This window comes from Phasianus colchicus, chromosome 24, assembly GCF_987193195.1.
Source record: "Phasianus colchicus chromosome 24, bPhaCol1.hap1.1, whole genome shotgun sequence".
In the NCBI taxonomy this organism is placed as follows: domain Eukaryota; kingdom Metazoa; phylum Chordata; class Aves; order Galliformes; family Phasianidae; genus Phasianus; species Phasianus colchicus.
This window is the reverse complement of record NC_143459.1, coordinates 5627908-5643439: the sequence shown is the minus strand read 5'-3', so window position 1 is coordinate 5643439 and position 15532 is coordinate 5627908. Positions and strand designations below refer to the sequence as shown.

General features: G+C 46.3%; 1 protein-coding gene across 5 annotated transcripts in view; it reads right to left on the bottom strand.

Annotated features, from left to right (window-relative positions):
• CSMD2 (CUB and Sushi multiple domains 2) overlaps nucleotides 1-15532 on the bottom strand; it is a 267542-nt gene that overhangs the window by 161766 nt on the left and 90244 nt on the right. For all 5 annotated transcript variants that reach the window (XM_090124247.1, XM_090124246.1, XM_090124248.1 and 2 more), the window contains one exon: nucleotides 13625-13832. In XM_090124247.1, coding sequence (XP_089980373.1) covers nucleotides 13625-13832 — 208 coding nt within the window. The remainder of the gene's footprint in view (nucleotides 1-13624; nucleotides 13833-15532) is intronic.

Below are 15532 nucleotides of genomic sequence, written 5' to 3'. Positions count from 1 at the left end.
AGTTTTATTTACTTGCGTGGGGTCACCTGCAAACAAGGGAGAATAAACACAAAAAGGAACAGGGAAGCACTGAAGCACCCCCACAGTCAAGTATTCTGCTAGGTTTGATTGTAATAACATCTGAACTGGAACTGGGGGTTTACCACAAGCTTCTACGTAACCTATGACATCATCTGACCCCAAGCCTGGCATAATTACATCACCATTAAGTCATCCGACCCTTGCTCTGACATCATGAAGCAACACAGCTATGACAAATAGCCCTATTAGCTGCAAGAGAATCGTGCAACAGAAAGTCATCAGTAAGACAGGGATGCTCCCTGCTTCCAGGCCTCCGCTCCCCATTTGCTGCCTTTCAGAAGCAGCATCTGCTCCATAATTTAATACTCACACAGCCTGCTCCGTACGAATGTTTAACACCACTGGGAGCCTCAGTAAGCCATCCCACGCCTACAGTGAACGGTCAACATTTCAATTTGCTTTATTTGTACGCCTGTTCTTAGTCATAAGAACTCTGAGAGGTGCAGGAAAGCTTCCAGTTCCCCAGGAACAACCGATGTAACCTTTTGAAAACAAGTAAACAAAACAGGGGAAATTTCTTACGTTCCCACACAAACCTGCAGAACCTTATCACGTTTTCATTTACTAAAATGTAATTAATGAAGGCTTTTACGCCCTCAGAACCTTTCAAATTAATGAAAAGTCCACCCAAATAAATTAGACGCGTAGCCCAAGAGCTGCAGATTTAAATTATAGTAGTTATCCTGACAGGAACCAAGAAACAGCTGTCACATACAATTATTTTTAGGGCTGCTACTAAACTGTTCTCACATTATGAGCTGCCACCTTTCAGCAGCGAGCAGCAGCTTCCCATTTTATCATGACAAAAAATGAGAGGCATCCACTTATCTCCTCGGGTAGGGAACACATTGCTGGGTCTGCAAGGCCAGGCAGCAAGAAGTGCATCATGACACTGCCATCATGACGTCACCTCCACCACGACGTCACCTCCACCACGACGTCACATCCACCACGACGTCACCTCCACCACATCACCTCCACCACATCACCTCCACCACAACGTCACCTCCATCACGACGTCACCTCCATCACGACGTCACCTCCACCACGACGTCACCTCCACCACGACGTCACCTCCACCACGACGTCACCTCCACCACGACGTCACCTCCATCACGACGTCACCTCCATCACGACGTCACCTCCACCACGACGTCACCTCCACCACGACGTCACCTCAACCACGACGTCACCTCCACCACGACGTCACCTCCATCATGACGTCACCTCCACCACGACGTCATCACAACCCACAGCCAATAGGGTTTCAGGAAGCACTCAGGGCTCCATGAGTCACAATGGCACAAGACCTGCTGCCATGCTGGGGCAGTGAGCAGATCTATGGCCCGGCCGCCCCGCCGCCTGGTCTTCTATTTGTGCATCACAAAGAAGAAGGGCAGGAACAGCGTGAAGCCTGCTGCTGACACGGTGAGCTCTGAGAGACAGAGAACCATGGCTGGGAAGCATCAAAAGAAGGCTGAAGGCAGGGTGAGGAAGCGTGAAATGGAGCATGATTCTCTACAGGGAGTGAGACCAACGCAGAGGAAAAGAACGAATAACTTGAGGACACCAAAGAAGCCACTCCCTGCCTTCTTCCTATTCATGGAAGAGCATCGTCCCTACATGCAGAGAATGAATCCACACTGGACAGCAGCAAAAACTGCCATGAAGTTAGGGGAAAAATGGCACAGTCAGCCAGAAGGGGTCAAAGAGATGTACAAGCAGCAGGCTGCAATGATGAGGGGTCAGAAATAAAGAGAAGAGCATAGGTTGGGGCAGGAGCCAGGAGCAGCCAGGAAAGGAGCTTACTGCAGGAAAAAATGAGCAGAAATTTGGAAATGAAGTCTGCAATGGCCCACGTTGCTGATAAGGCCACGACCTGCTGCAATTCCACCTCATCGCTCCTGCGGCTGCAGCTCCTTGCGAACTTCCAGAGCTGTTCATCATAAGCCTCAGTAAAAATAACTGCAAACTCTAGATAACCACAGCTTTTTTGGACAGGGCAATAATTCAGAGTTAATATAGCTGGCTCCATAGTGATGGCAAAGGGAGGGTTTGTGCAGCCTAGAGATGGATGTTTCCTGCTTATCCACAGTGAAAATAGCAATGACTCTCCTCTGCCTTCTCTCTTCTTTAAGCAACTCTGTTTCGTGTTCTTTCCTTTGGCTCAACCAAAGAGATGCCTAAACTCGATCCAAGGACCACATCCACTGTACAGAGGCTGACAGCCCGTCCTATTTAGCAGCTAAAGCAAGATAACCTCTTGCCCAAGCAATGCTTGCTGGTTATCTGGCTCGTAATGGCATCTTTGCAAAGGCTGCACTGTGGAGAGAAGGTCAATTGCTTTCCAGCATCCGAAGTCTTTGCTTGCTGTCTCAGCTCCAGCATTCTGCCAGCCTGTCTGGTCCACAAGCACAGCCTCACTGTCCCTCTTCTCCCTGATTACGTACTTCTTTCTTTTCTTTTTTGGAAGAGAAAAAACAGCAGGAAAGGGGAGCAGGGAAAGCATTTCTTCTCAACTGCTGTCTTGTGTACGAAGCTGCTGTTGTCTTTTCCCACATGCCGTTTTTTCCTGAGTTAAAATTTCACTCTAGGCTAGAATTTGATGGGGTTTAGCCACTCTCCTCTCAGCTCCAAATAAAGTTTCAATGACAGTTTCCCCACCTAACACACTGCACACACACACAATGAAAATGAGGCAGTCCATGGAAGGCAGTCCCCAAATATTTCCACGTGTCCCAAGCTGGAGCAAGCCTCAGCACAATGCATCAGAGCACGGCAGTCAGTGCTGTTTCCTCTCCCTCCCTGTGCACAAGGGAAGCACTTTACCTCAAAAAGTCACAAAGCCAACGAGGCTCCAAACACGTCCTTGCTTCCTTATTCCATACAGCAGGTTTTCTTAGGGCATCAGCACCATCTGCTATAGGTCCTGGAGCTGAAGTCAGAGGTCAGCAGCTCTCACTGCTGAGCAACCCAAAAACCCAGGACACAACTCCAGTAAGCTGTCAGTGCAAAGACTGACATACTAAGTAAAAAATAATGCTGCACTGCAATATGATAGCAGGGACAAGAAACATCACTTTAATGGTTCTCATGACTGCTCGGCTGCTAACAGCTTGACAGGATCCATCAATTAAAATCTATTCCCAGCTGCACTAGCGATGGCCACACCAGACTGTGCAGCTATTTTTGGCACATCACAAATATGAAGTGGTTAAAAAAGATACATCAAAAAGGCCCAAGATATCATCCATCCAATTATACCTTACGAGAAATCTTTGTCTTCCATTCCTCAACTTGCATACTTCTTAAACAAGAGGCACTCAGGTAAAACCATGATCTGGGAAGTTGGCGCACAGGTTCCACTCAATTTAGCACATCACAACCTGCTGGTGAGTAATGTCTCCAAATACCTGCAGTGCTGCCTCAAAACATACACCTCTTTGCAAACACACACAGTGCTGGACTCCCACGATGGCTCCTTCTATCAGCTGCAATGCCACCCGAGCAGCTGAAGGACACCTCTGCCTGCCAGCTCAGAGCATGCAAAGCAATTCCTGCAGTGGGAGAGCAGTGCACGTGAGGTTGGTAGCATTTTTCCATCCATTTTCACACTGTTGTCAGACAGACTCTAGATGGAAACAGATGTTAGAGCTGAGCACTACCAGAGACAAAGACTAACAGTTTGGAGATGCCCTCCAGTCGTAGCAAGGAAGCTACTGTGATGTTTGAAGAGCCTGTGGATAACTGACAGAGAAAGGGGGCAATGATTACTATGGCTACTAGAAGGGAAACTTATCTTGGAGGTCTGGGGTAGGTTCCTATTCCTTCTGCTTTGCAGAGCATGGCAAAAGCACACAACAAAACCTTCAAGTGAAGCCCCTGGGTTTTTCGGTATCAGAACGATACAGGCTCACAGCAAGGCATTGCATGAAAGCTGTTTCACATACTTTTCATGTACTCAAAACTAATGATAATGACATTATAATGGATCTAGTAATATCATTTTTATAGAGCTTAATGCAGCCTGTGTTGTCACTGCTAAGGGAAAGATGAGTAAAAAATACCTTGTAAATTCTGCAGGAGAAGATTAGCTGGACTACATTGCCTCCAAGCCAGCTAAATGGATTCATCAGGAGAGCTGGCAGAGACAAAGCTTGCTCTCCCTCCCACCCTGACACAGGGGCTTCAAAGGGGCAGAGGTTCAGAGTAGAAAAGCACAGCAAGAAGTATTCCATCTTTATCCAAAGCCTTCAGAAATCCACTTTGCTGTGCTCTGACTGGGGGCACAAACACACATCTGTCACCACAGCTGTCCATGCTGGATCACATCATGCACCTGGGTCAGGCTTCAGAGCCTGCGTAAGCACACCGACACACAGGCTCAACTTTTACATATTTCCCCCCACCTTTCAGAAAAGCAAAAGAAAGGAAAAACATCGTCTGAGCACAAAAGCATATGCCTGCCATCAGTAAAGTGACCCAGGTGCTGCTCTCATGCTCCCACTGACATCAGGGAAGCATACTGCTGCAGATTATTGCCTCTTTCACTTGTTAAATGGGAACAACAGCACTTCATCCCGTCTCCTTCATTTAGCCTCCGCTCTCCTCACTGTAGCAATTTCTTTCCATATGTGAAGACGACGTAGCCCAAAAGCTCTCCTATTACAGCAACAGTAGGGGAAGTACTGGAATATTTCCGAAGAGCAGATTTATTGAATAGATGTTCCCTGCAGTAATGCCTCTGCACTGCTGCCTGCTGTGTAACACAGCCACGAGGAGTGATGCTGACAGAGGTCACAGCTGCACTGGGTGCACCCCCAGCCTGGCACTGCAGTTCCTCTGGCAGTTGCAGTGATGCATTTGTTGTGACTTCCAGCCTAATACACAGCACAGCCTTGTAGGAAGAGCCCCGTTGTGAGTTAATTGAGATCTTACAACTTAAACACTCAGAGAAATCAGAACCTGGAAGTCTTCTTTGCTCATTAACTGGCTGCTAAAGAATCTCTCTGTTTTAAAGAATCAATAACTTGCTTTTATTCACAGCTTGATTTTAATGTGACAAAAAGGCACCAAGTTACTCAGACGCTACCAGCATTATCTGTGGTGAAGAGAGCAACAGCTTGCTTCTTTTAAGTCCATCTTGCAACAAAGCACAGATTGAGCATTACAGATCACTTCTCCATCTGCACAGATCTGAGAGGCAGCGCATCCTGCCACCCTTGTTAGCTCTGATTTACATCACAAATCGCTGCAGTAACAAACTCGTCCTCTGCGTGCCCCCTGCAACATCCAGCGTGGTGCAGCCCTGCTTCGAGGATGCTATAGCTAATATAGCTTAATTAAGTGCTCCTCTATTTCCCTCTCCGTCCAACAAGGTAACGCATTTAGCGCAGATAATGCCTGTTGACCTTGCACTTCTTGGTGAGAGGCATCTTCACTCAAATTGGAGTGAAGATAATGAACACGTCTTCAGCAGCGCACCACTCCCACCGAACTGCAAACCCATCTGTTCCTTTTATTTGATAATGGCTACCAACAAAAGCCAGGTGCTAAGTTATTAGAAGTGCAATTAGAGCAGCAGTTTGACAGACCCGATTTTGTTTTTCCCAGAATTTATCATTTAGGTGGATAAAATAAATATCCGCTCGCGCTCTTTCCAACCTCACATGAAGGCATGACAGGTATGTTCAATCAGGCAGACAGATAGGTGAGACTTGCAGTTCTCTTGGGGGTGATGCATAAAATAAAACAGAATACGAGCAACATGCTTAAAATACTAATTCCTCTTCCAGTGGGGAAAAAAAAATTTCATCAGACTACTGTTCAGGAGACCACAACTGCTGGTTAAGGGAATGTTAAATATACTTCATAAATCACCACCCTGACCTGCCCAAGTACATTTTCCATCACATATTGCAAAACGAATCCCCAAGAAGAGCTGATGACAAAGCAGGGTAGGCACAGAAATTTAAATTAATGATCAAATGGGTACCTGCATGTGGAACTCCTGGATGTGGGTGAGACCACTCAATGACAGCTGGAAATTAAACGCTGGCTGCCCACTCCTAGCTGCCCATCACTGCCCACTGCTTTGTTTCCATGATCTCCCCTACTGGCCACATCTTGCAACTGAGGATGTTAACTCTTCTCCTGGCTGCATGCATGGTAAATCCCACTGCTAATGGAGGATGCTATCACATGACAGAACAGGAGGTAACGGCCCTAAGTTGTGTCAGGGGAGGTTCAGGTTGGATATCAGGAAGAATTTCTTCTCAAAAAGAGTGGTGATGCAGTGGCACAGCTGCCATGGAGAGGTGGGTCACCATTCCTGGGGGTGCTCAGAACTGTGCAGATGTGGCACTGAGGGACGTGGGCAGTGGACATGATGGGGTGGGCTGGACTTGGTGATCTTCGTGGTCTTTTCTAACCTTAATGATCCTCTGTGCATGAAGAGAACGCACAACCCACTCTGTTGTAGCAAGGCTTACATTTTGAAGAGGTAACATGCCTTCAGACCACCTCATTCCTTTAGCAATCAATGAGGAGCTCACCAATACTGAATGAACATGACCCTGCAGCAAGCACAGCTAAGAGAAACCCAACATTAACCCTTCCTGACTCACACGCCAGGTTGCATCCCATCGCATTGAGGGCTCAGCACAGCCCCAGCACCCTGGTTTGCTGGGGTCCCTGGGTGAGCCTCCTGCTGCTGCTGACCGAGGCAGCGAGTGGTCTTGAGGGCTTCAGATCAAGGGGTTTGTGGCACTGCTGAAGTTGCCCATGCAGCAGAATGAGAGCTGCACGGAGGTAAAACCTCCCTTGGAAGCAATCTGCATGGATGACCCCAGCATAGCCTGAAGGCTTCCAACTACAGAACCTTTGAGAACTTGAAAGCACTGCCAGAATGTCAAAGCCAGGTGGGACTTTTTAAATTTTACTCTTTTAAAGCTGCCTTCTGCGTGCTTTGCTGCTGTGGGTTTCTCTTCTCTTCCCCATGCAGACCCATCTGCATCTCTGCTCTCAGCATCCGACTGACGTGCACCGCATCAGAGCCGACTGCTCCCTGCTCACCCATCATTCCCAATTTCCAAGTGTCTGATCAGATAAAAACCCTGTAACAGAAGCATCAGCCTGAAATTAAACAGACCATAACAGCTTTCATTGAAAGCAGGAGTGAAGAGTCAGTTTTTGTGAGGAGATGAGCATCTCCCATCTGCGTTGCAGGAGTTCAGCGTGGCAGGAGCTCACCCAGAGCACGGCCACAGCCAACGACCCTGCAAATGGATGGAGCAGGTTGGTCAGCAGCACTGCCTTCCCATCACGGTGCAGCCACTGTAGCTGCACAGAAGCCAAATTGGCAAGGAAACAACCAGAATTATCCATAGTTTGGATGAACTCCTGCAATCAGTAAAGCAGCATTAACGACCCATCCCCAGCCTTCCATTGCTTACAGCAGCAGGGGCTCAGCACAGTCGTGGTACATTCTCACTTAGCTGCATTCAGCTTCAGCTCAATGTGAGTTTTCTATCAGAGCCCTGAATCATAGAATGGCCTGGGTTGCAAAGGACCACAATGATCATCCAGTTTCAAGTCCCCTGCTATGTGCCCAGGCTGCCACATCCAGCCTTATGAACCACTGATGGTAACCTCAGCTGCAGGCTGGCTGCCCTGGGAAAACAGAATCACAGAATCATAGAACCACTGAGGTTGGAAAAGACCCACAGGATCATCCAGTCCAACCATTCACCCATCACCAATGGTTCTCACTAAACCACGTCCCTCAACACAACATCCAAACATTCCTTTATAATAAACAGTTCCAGATCTCCTTAGCAGCAAACACCCCGAATGCAGGGAGGTAAGCAAAGCCTTCCCAATAAGTTGGCATATGAAGTAAAATAGTTACTACTTTTTTTTTTTTTTTTTTTTGGCAACTTATTAAAATCAGATCCTGCACAAAAAGGAAAAGTGCCAAAAGCGAAGTGAGCACTGGCATCACGGCACATTCAGAATATATTATTTTGTCCCTTTGGACTTAATTAGTTGAAATTTATGAAGAATGACACCCATAAAGATGTTAAACATTAACAAAACTTCTGTTAACTTGCTTCAAAATGAAGTTTAATTGCAAGCTCTGTTTTGTACATATTCCAGGGTTGCAAAGTTTAATGAGTATTTCATTCTCTGCACAAAAATCCTGTTGCATGAGTTACGTGCTAGAAGTCCACAGTTCCTTACAAGGTCTAAGGAAAAAAATATCGATGACATTGATACGGACCTCTAATATTTGCCTGAGATCTTCCTATTTCTGAAAGTTGTTTTTTGTTCCCTGGGGAGCAGAGGGGTCAGAGTGGGCAGATCCCGGGTAGGAACACACAGATCCTCCTGCTTAACTATTCCCATGTTTAAAACTGACCCTATTAGAGAGGAAACGTGACGATGCAGATGCTTACAAACAGAACGGTGTTGGTTTGAAGCAGGCACAGCACCCAGGATTGGGCAAGATCCATTCCAAGCAACCCCATCCCAGATGGGCATTTGGGGCACGGCTGTGGGACCGATGCCATCCGTATCTGCTGCTACAGCACAGTGCCAACAGCCTCATTTCAGAGCTCCTTGGTGCCAGCTTCCAGCCTGAAGCACTTGTAGGTTTTTCCCTTTCAAGAAGAGCTGACTTATCAAAACCAGGTTTTCCTAACAGAAAACCACAAGCTAAGCCACATTATTATAATTGAAGCAATTAATTACTTTTATGCCTTTCTTTTTAAGAGATCTTTAATGCAGGTAATTCTGACTAAAAGCTCATTTGAACCGCTCCATCATCGAAAGGACGATTACAAAAATTAATTTGGAAAGCGCGAAATGAAGACAAAAGGGAAAAAAGGAAAGCAGGGGGAGAGGGGCAGCTCCCCGTGCTGCAGCATCACACCCAGCCTTCATCCCAAGGCTCACTGATGGCTGATGGAGCACTCAGCTCCAGCACAGCTGTGTCTGCAGGCACACAGCGCTCAGCACCACGCATCAGAGCCCAGTCTGGGCTTCCCCTCAGCACCGAGCTGAGCAGAGATTGGAAAATCCAGTCTGATGAATGCAGCTTCAACCGCTTCACGTGGAAGTGAGCTTGTTTGCATTGATTACACCAGAGGCAGCGGCAGGGATGGCGATTTGCCTTTTTCAATTTGTACATGCAGCAATTGCCTTTAAAAAAAGAAAAAAACAAAACAATCACGCATTGGTGGTGAACCACAATGGCTCCAGTTCTCCAGAGACTTGGAAAATTGTGGCCATCAGACGTTTGCTGCTGACAGCGTTTTGCCTATTACTAATGCTCTGATATTTACTGATGTCCTGGCACCTTCCTGCTCCCTGCCATAAATCCAGCTACAAAGAGGTCCCTGAGAGGAAGAATCCAAACACCCAATGCTGTACGGCAGCCAAGTCTGTCAAAAACAAACTCGGCGTGAGCTAAGGAGATCGTGACCCGCCGTGACAAAACAAAATGTCACCAAAGGGATGAAGCAAAACACAGTTGCCACATGAACCCCAAACACATTACTTCCATCCACCATCCGGGCTCTCAGAGACGAATTTGATCTCAGCACAGAAAGTAACAGAGCCATTAAGCATCGAGCTTTTAATAACCAATATTCCCAGCTTACAGCGAGCAGCGCGAGAGGCGGCGGTGCCAACATCTGCCAACAGCACCACTTCCCAGAGGGAAACGCTGGATGCGAAGCACAAACAGATGCCAAAGTGGAAGAAGAAAACCCACACGACTCCCGTGTTGCTCCTATGGCCCACAGCAGAAAGCATCCCAAATTCCTCCCGCTCAGCCCCAGCTCTGGATGCTCCATCCCACGCTGGGTTGGCACAGCCTGCCAGCTCCCTGCTTCTCCATCCGTTATCGATCCCTGCCATGGTATCCTTATCTATTTTTTAAGGCAGCTCGGGTCTGCAGTAAGCAACCAAAGGGAACAGAAGTCAATTTTCTCTGTTTCAGGTGAAAGGTTGTTATTCAACGGCCAAAGGCCTCTGGGGCTCCGCTGCAGCTATCACATTGCAGCTGTGTGGCTAGGGCAAAAAAACCACACTTGTATGTATTTTTGTACTCCACTGAATTTGTCAAGACATATATTATAGATATGTCAAGATATAAATATATAGAACTTGACAAATTCAATGGACTGGCTCTGAGAACACACTTCATAATACTTAAACTTGAATAGTTCTTCCACCTCCACGGCTGCAGCTCTGCTTTTCTGGGATCTTTAGCACAATTTCTGCAGTGTTTCACAGCTCTGTGTTGATGACCTCTAGCTTACCCTCACCAAACCCTCATCCTGAAGATGACTCTCAATGACTTCTTCACTGTATATTTCATGCACTGAAATATTTCTAGAGAGAAATGGAAAGATCGGGTTGGGCAGATGGGTTTCACCTGAGAGCTATCAGTGTGAAAACAACTGACTTCTCCACAGCCTGAGCTTATGGAAACAGTGGAAAACGCGATTCTTCCCCAACTTCAATGAATTAACACGCAACACAAATTAAACGGAGCCGCAGTTTGATCCCAGCATGTGACACACTGCCACCAGATCCAATATCAGCTCGAATCAGAGCAAATTCAGCAACAAACAGAACCCGCGTCAGCTGCGGCTTCCCCTCAAAGCGCAGGACAAAAACCGCAGACGGGGAACACGTGGATGGTTTGTGCTCTTGTGAGAGAGGCACAGCTGCTGAGAACTGAGGGAGGAAAACCCAGAAGGCAGAGATCATTTCAAATGTATTTTGTGAAGCAGGTGACATCTGAAAACAAAGCGCGTACATTCTCTATCGCAACCTGGAAACACATGAAAGCAGCTACAAAACAAGTCCACGAAGAAGCCCCGGAACAAAGATCTTTGGAAGCAGCAGAGCAGCTGCAGAGGTGTCTCTGCTCCTTCACTTTGAAGCTGTAGATAAGGGCAGGCAGTGGAAAACATGACTTATCAGCTCTGGCAGGCAGATTTTGACATTCAAATCCAATTCCCTCAACACGGTGAATTTCTCCACCAAGTGAGACCCCTCTGCATACGCACATCTCACCCAGCAGCGGGGATCCTTGTGCAGAACGTGATGCACGCTGGCTTCTGAGCAACAAAGGTGAGTCGAGATGCCCCACACAAGACCCCCCGTGGGCTCCCAACAACATGAACTGCTGGCTGCACCTCTGAGCAAAGCCAACCCTGCCACCTTCCCACCAACTGCTGTCCCAATGCTTGCTCCAACTGGGAGAGCTCCACATCCCACCATCACAGCACAGAAGGGGACCTGGGGTGCAGCCATTTACAGTAAGATTTCCCACCAGAGGCAGCTTTAAAGCTTTTGTAGAATTTCTAATTAAAAGCACTACGAATTGTTTAACAGAGCAAAAAGGAACTAAACCACACCAGTCAAATAAAGCAATCTATTTCCAGATCCTGATCAAGATAGATTGATCCTGATCAATTTATTTCCAGATCCTGATCAAGGTAGATGGATCCTGATCAATTTATTTCCAGATCCTGATCAAGGTAGATGGATCCTGATCAATTTATTTCCAGATCCTGATCAAGAGGTATCTGACATTCAAATACGGATTTCAAAAGCCATTTCGTACACATTTTTCATTCGTTCCCATTCCAATGGGAGCCAAAGCCATCTCCACGTGCTGAGTGAGCTCCCTTGGAAATGCTGTCATTACATACAGCTCAAAAATGGATGTGAATTATATGAAATTCAATTTTGTTTGTTTGCGTACATCTCAGGTCCGGATTAAAACTATTTATAATGCTGAAGACATGAAATATTCAGCTGCGAGGTTCTTCAATGGAATGGTTATCTGGCTGCAAGTCTATCTGCAGCATTACCAATAATTAAAACTAGGTCTTCATAGAGGGGGGAAAAAAGGCTTTTAGCTCTATTTTCAAGCTGAATCGTATCAACATGTTTAAAGAGGAGATATGAGCTCTATTTATTCCTCCTATGGGCAAAAATTATTAAAAAAAAATGGGGAAAAATGAGTCATCTGAATTTAATTATCAGGCTCTGAGTTGTGAAGGCCAGCTCTGAAAAATGAAATTTTAAATAAGACACGCTGCAATTCTGCTTCTGGGACTGAAAAGTTGACTTTGAGAATGGCAAACGAGGCTCCTCAGAATCGATTGGCGTGTATCAGCCGTTGGGGCTGATTGTTGGATCTCAGAGGTGATTTGAGCCTTAATGAGCCAATGATCCCATCGCGTGGTGCTGCAGGAATGCAGGATGAGCCCCAAAGCCCCAAGGTGTATTTTATGTATTTTGTCCTGTTTAGTCTTCCGCCCTCCCCATGTGTCTACCATTGAAACTTAAAGGGTTTCATTTCCAAAAGACTCATTTTTCCATTTCTGAATTTCCACCATGGAATATTTAGGGGTAGTTTATTAATTATTTCCAGCAGGTTTCCCACTGACAGCCATTGTTTCGTTTCTGATATGACAAGACAGGAGGCTGCACTGGCAACACCTCCAGGCTGAATAATGTTTCTTAACTAGTTTACATTCATCTTTACCACTTTCTACAGATGACTGATCCTCCCTGCAGTACATAACGGCTAAGATGTAATGGGGCCCTGAAATATTAATGCATGCTAATAAAAACAGTTTTGTTTCTTTTTTTTTTTTTCCCCCCATGAAAACACCAACATCAAATTTTCAACAGGGTCTCGGGAACAGTAAGCAACTGGTGGATGGTAAATGGTTCCCTCACATTAATACATCCAGAACATTCGGATCCACGCTATCAGGCAAGTATAGATTATTTAAATAAGCATTATTTGTGGCAGTGAGAGAATCCTCACAAATGGTGGTAATTTAACTTCCCATGGATAACTCCAGACAAGACCTACAACACTTTGCTTTTCCCATCCAAGGATGTTGGGTCCAAGCTGACCCCCTCTCCTTTGCTCATGGTTTGGGACTCGACCACAAAGTGCAGCCCCTGGCTGAGCGTATTGGAAGCAACATTGCCAAATCCCCTTTGTGAGCCCTCAACTTCATCTGGGCAGCTCTTCTACAGGAGAGGAAAAGAATCCACGCAGCATTTATTATACATAAAAGCAGTGCTTCTGAAAGCATTGCTCAAGCAAACTTAATGGGATGCGGGAGGTATTGAAATTCCACGCACAGCCGCGTGGCTGAAGAACAAACTGATCTGCAGAAACATTTGCCAGAGGTTCATTAGCAGTGAAGTCAACTCGTCAGCAGCATATTTAGCAATAATCAGAAAACAATCAAGTAGAAACGTTGTTGTGAGCGTGCCAATGTTTGAGTTGGGTTTCTTGGGTTCGATTGCTACAGGGACGTCCTACAGCAGGGGTTCAAAGCAGACAATGGTCACCATGAGGTTCACCAAGCAAATAAAGGTACCCACAAGAGATCCGTTAGAAGGCAGCAACTGAATCTGGGGATCACTGGGAACAACCACCCCATAGCAGCTTGTATAGGATAATAAGGACAAAAGTTAAATAAGACCAGAAACCTACCAGAGCGAAGATCCCTCTGTTCCAGCAACTTCTAAAACATCGTATCCATCTTCCAGCTGAAAATCCATGAACACCAGAGCAATGGTGTCCCCGGGTTCAGCGAGAATAGTCCACGTGCAGTCTGCATTATTGCCATACTCCAAAGGAAAGTGTGGGCTTGAGATAATTCCACTCTGTCCCCTCAGCGTCCCTCCGCAAGCATCATCAGCTGCAAACACAGAAGGCAAGTTATGACGTTGTGCTGAAACGCACAAGCAGTGAGTCAGAAAAAAGCCCAAATGCAAAGCAAACCTTTGAACTCTTCTGCAGTAGAGTAAGACCTTTGGAGGGTTGGTTTGCATATTATTTGTATGCCACATTCAGGATAAGAGGAAACTCAGTGATAACATCCTCTCCCTTTCTGGTTTTTTCTTTGTGGTTTGTTGCTTTAAGAAGCAATGCTGATTGGTGTGAATCAATAGTTAAATTTGATGGCGAAAATCAAACAAGCAGCAGCCTAGCATCAGATCAGAAGCACCCGACCCAACTCTTAAAAGCTCTGAGCCCTCCTGAGCAATGCTCCCTGGGCTCTGGAGGAGCAGAAGGAACCTCACACTGCCTTATTTGTACACCAGCACCTGTGCACAGCACTTTTCAAGGGCAAGGGCAGCATTCAAGCTTGCAGCAGGACGGCTATCTCGATTGATCAAAAGCTTTCTTAAAAAGCAAAGTGTTTTCCATTCGACTGATAAAATTCCGGCCCTAACCCACATCATCAAATACAGATTGATAAGAAAATCTTTGCATTGAAAGTTCAGACACGTCTTTGTTAAGTGGCTTTTGGGAGAAGCACAGGGTTGGGTTTTTTTTTTACTACACAGTACTAAGAGAAACATGTTGAGGGATGCAAAATCCTATTAGGGCAGCCAGTCTGTCTCCCTGCAAGTGCCAGCTTACTCCTCACTGCACGCTTACTGTGATTTGTTCAGTCTAGTTTTAACCACCCCAAGGACAGAGCTGCTGCTGCTCCATGGGGAGGCTGCTGCAGCCCGATGTGTCTGGCTGGCAGGATGCTCAGTCCTCACATTACTGCCTCAGTTTTTGTTCCATCCCTTATTTCTAATTGGGCTCCTAGGAGGCGTTTTCCGCAGCTTTCCTCCCATCCGTGCAGCTAGCAAAGCAGGAGAGCCACCAAGAATTCAAAGGCTGGGAGCAGCAGGTTGGTGGCTATAAGGAGCTTTCAGCCCAACTCATAGAGATGTCAGCACCTCCATCAGCAACAGGAGCATCCCCAAGGACCACAGCATCAGCACCCAGGAGTACAAGCACTGTATTTAGTGCATCTGAATTTAACAGAAGGGACTGGAGAATCCCACTGCCCTGCCTTACATGTCTTGGTTTCTGTTTTTTTTAAGGTAATGGGTAGTTACCAAAATCAGTGCTAAAACAGTTTATTCAGAAATCAAGCTGTGACATCTCCTGGCTGCGTAATGATCTCTCTGCTGCAGGATCTTTCATTTTTGCAACCTGAATTCCATCAGCGGGAGCTATTAGAGCAATTAAAGGAGGGAGATCTAAGGAAAACACGGGCACGAAGATAAAGGAAGCCAAGCATTAATTTGACTTGCATCAGAGCAACTCGTGGCTTCCCCACCTACAGCATCAGCCTGGAGTTTGTTTGGCGCATCGCTCAGAAAAGCCTGTTAACCTTACATGTGTTACAGAGCAGCATTGCTGATGCTTTAGTCAAGGAGCTCGGGGCTTTACAGCACAAACACTTTTATTACCAACTTTAAAAAAAAAAAAAGAAGAAACTTAACACAGGTGGGAATATTTGCACACCCAAGGACAGAGCAGAGAATCCCACGGGCAGCTGAGGATGGTGGCTTGGCTTTCAGCTCTCATCAGGATGCTGTGCCTTGAGCACAG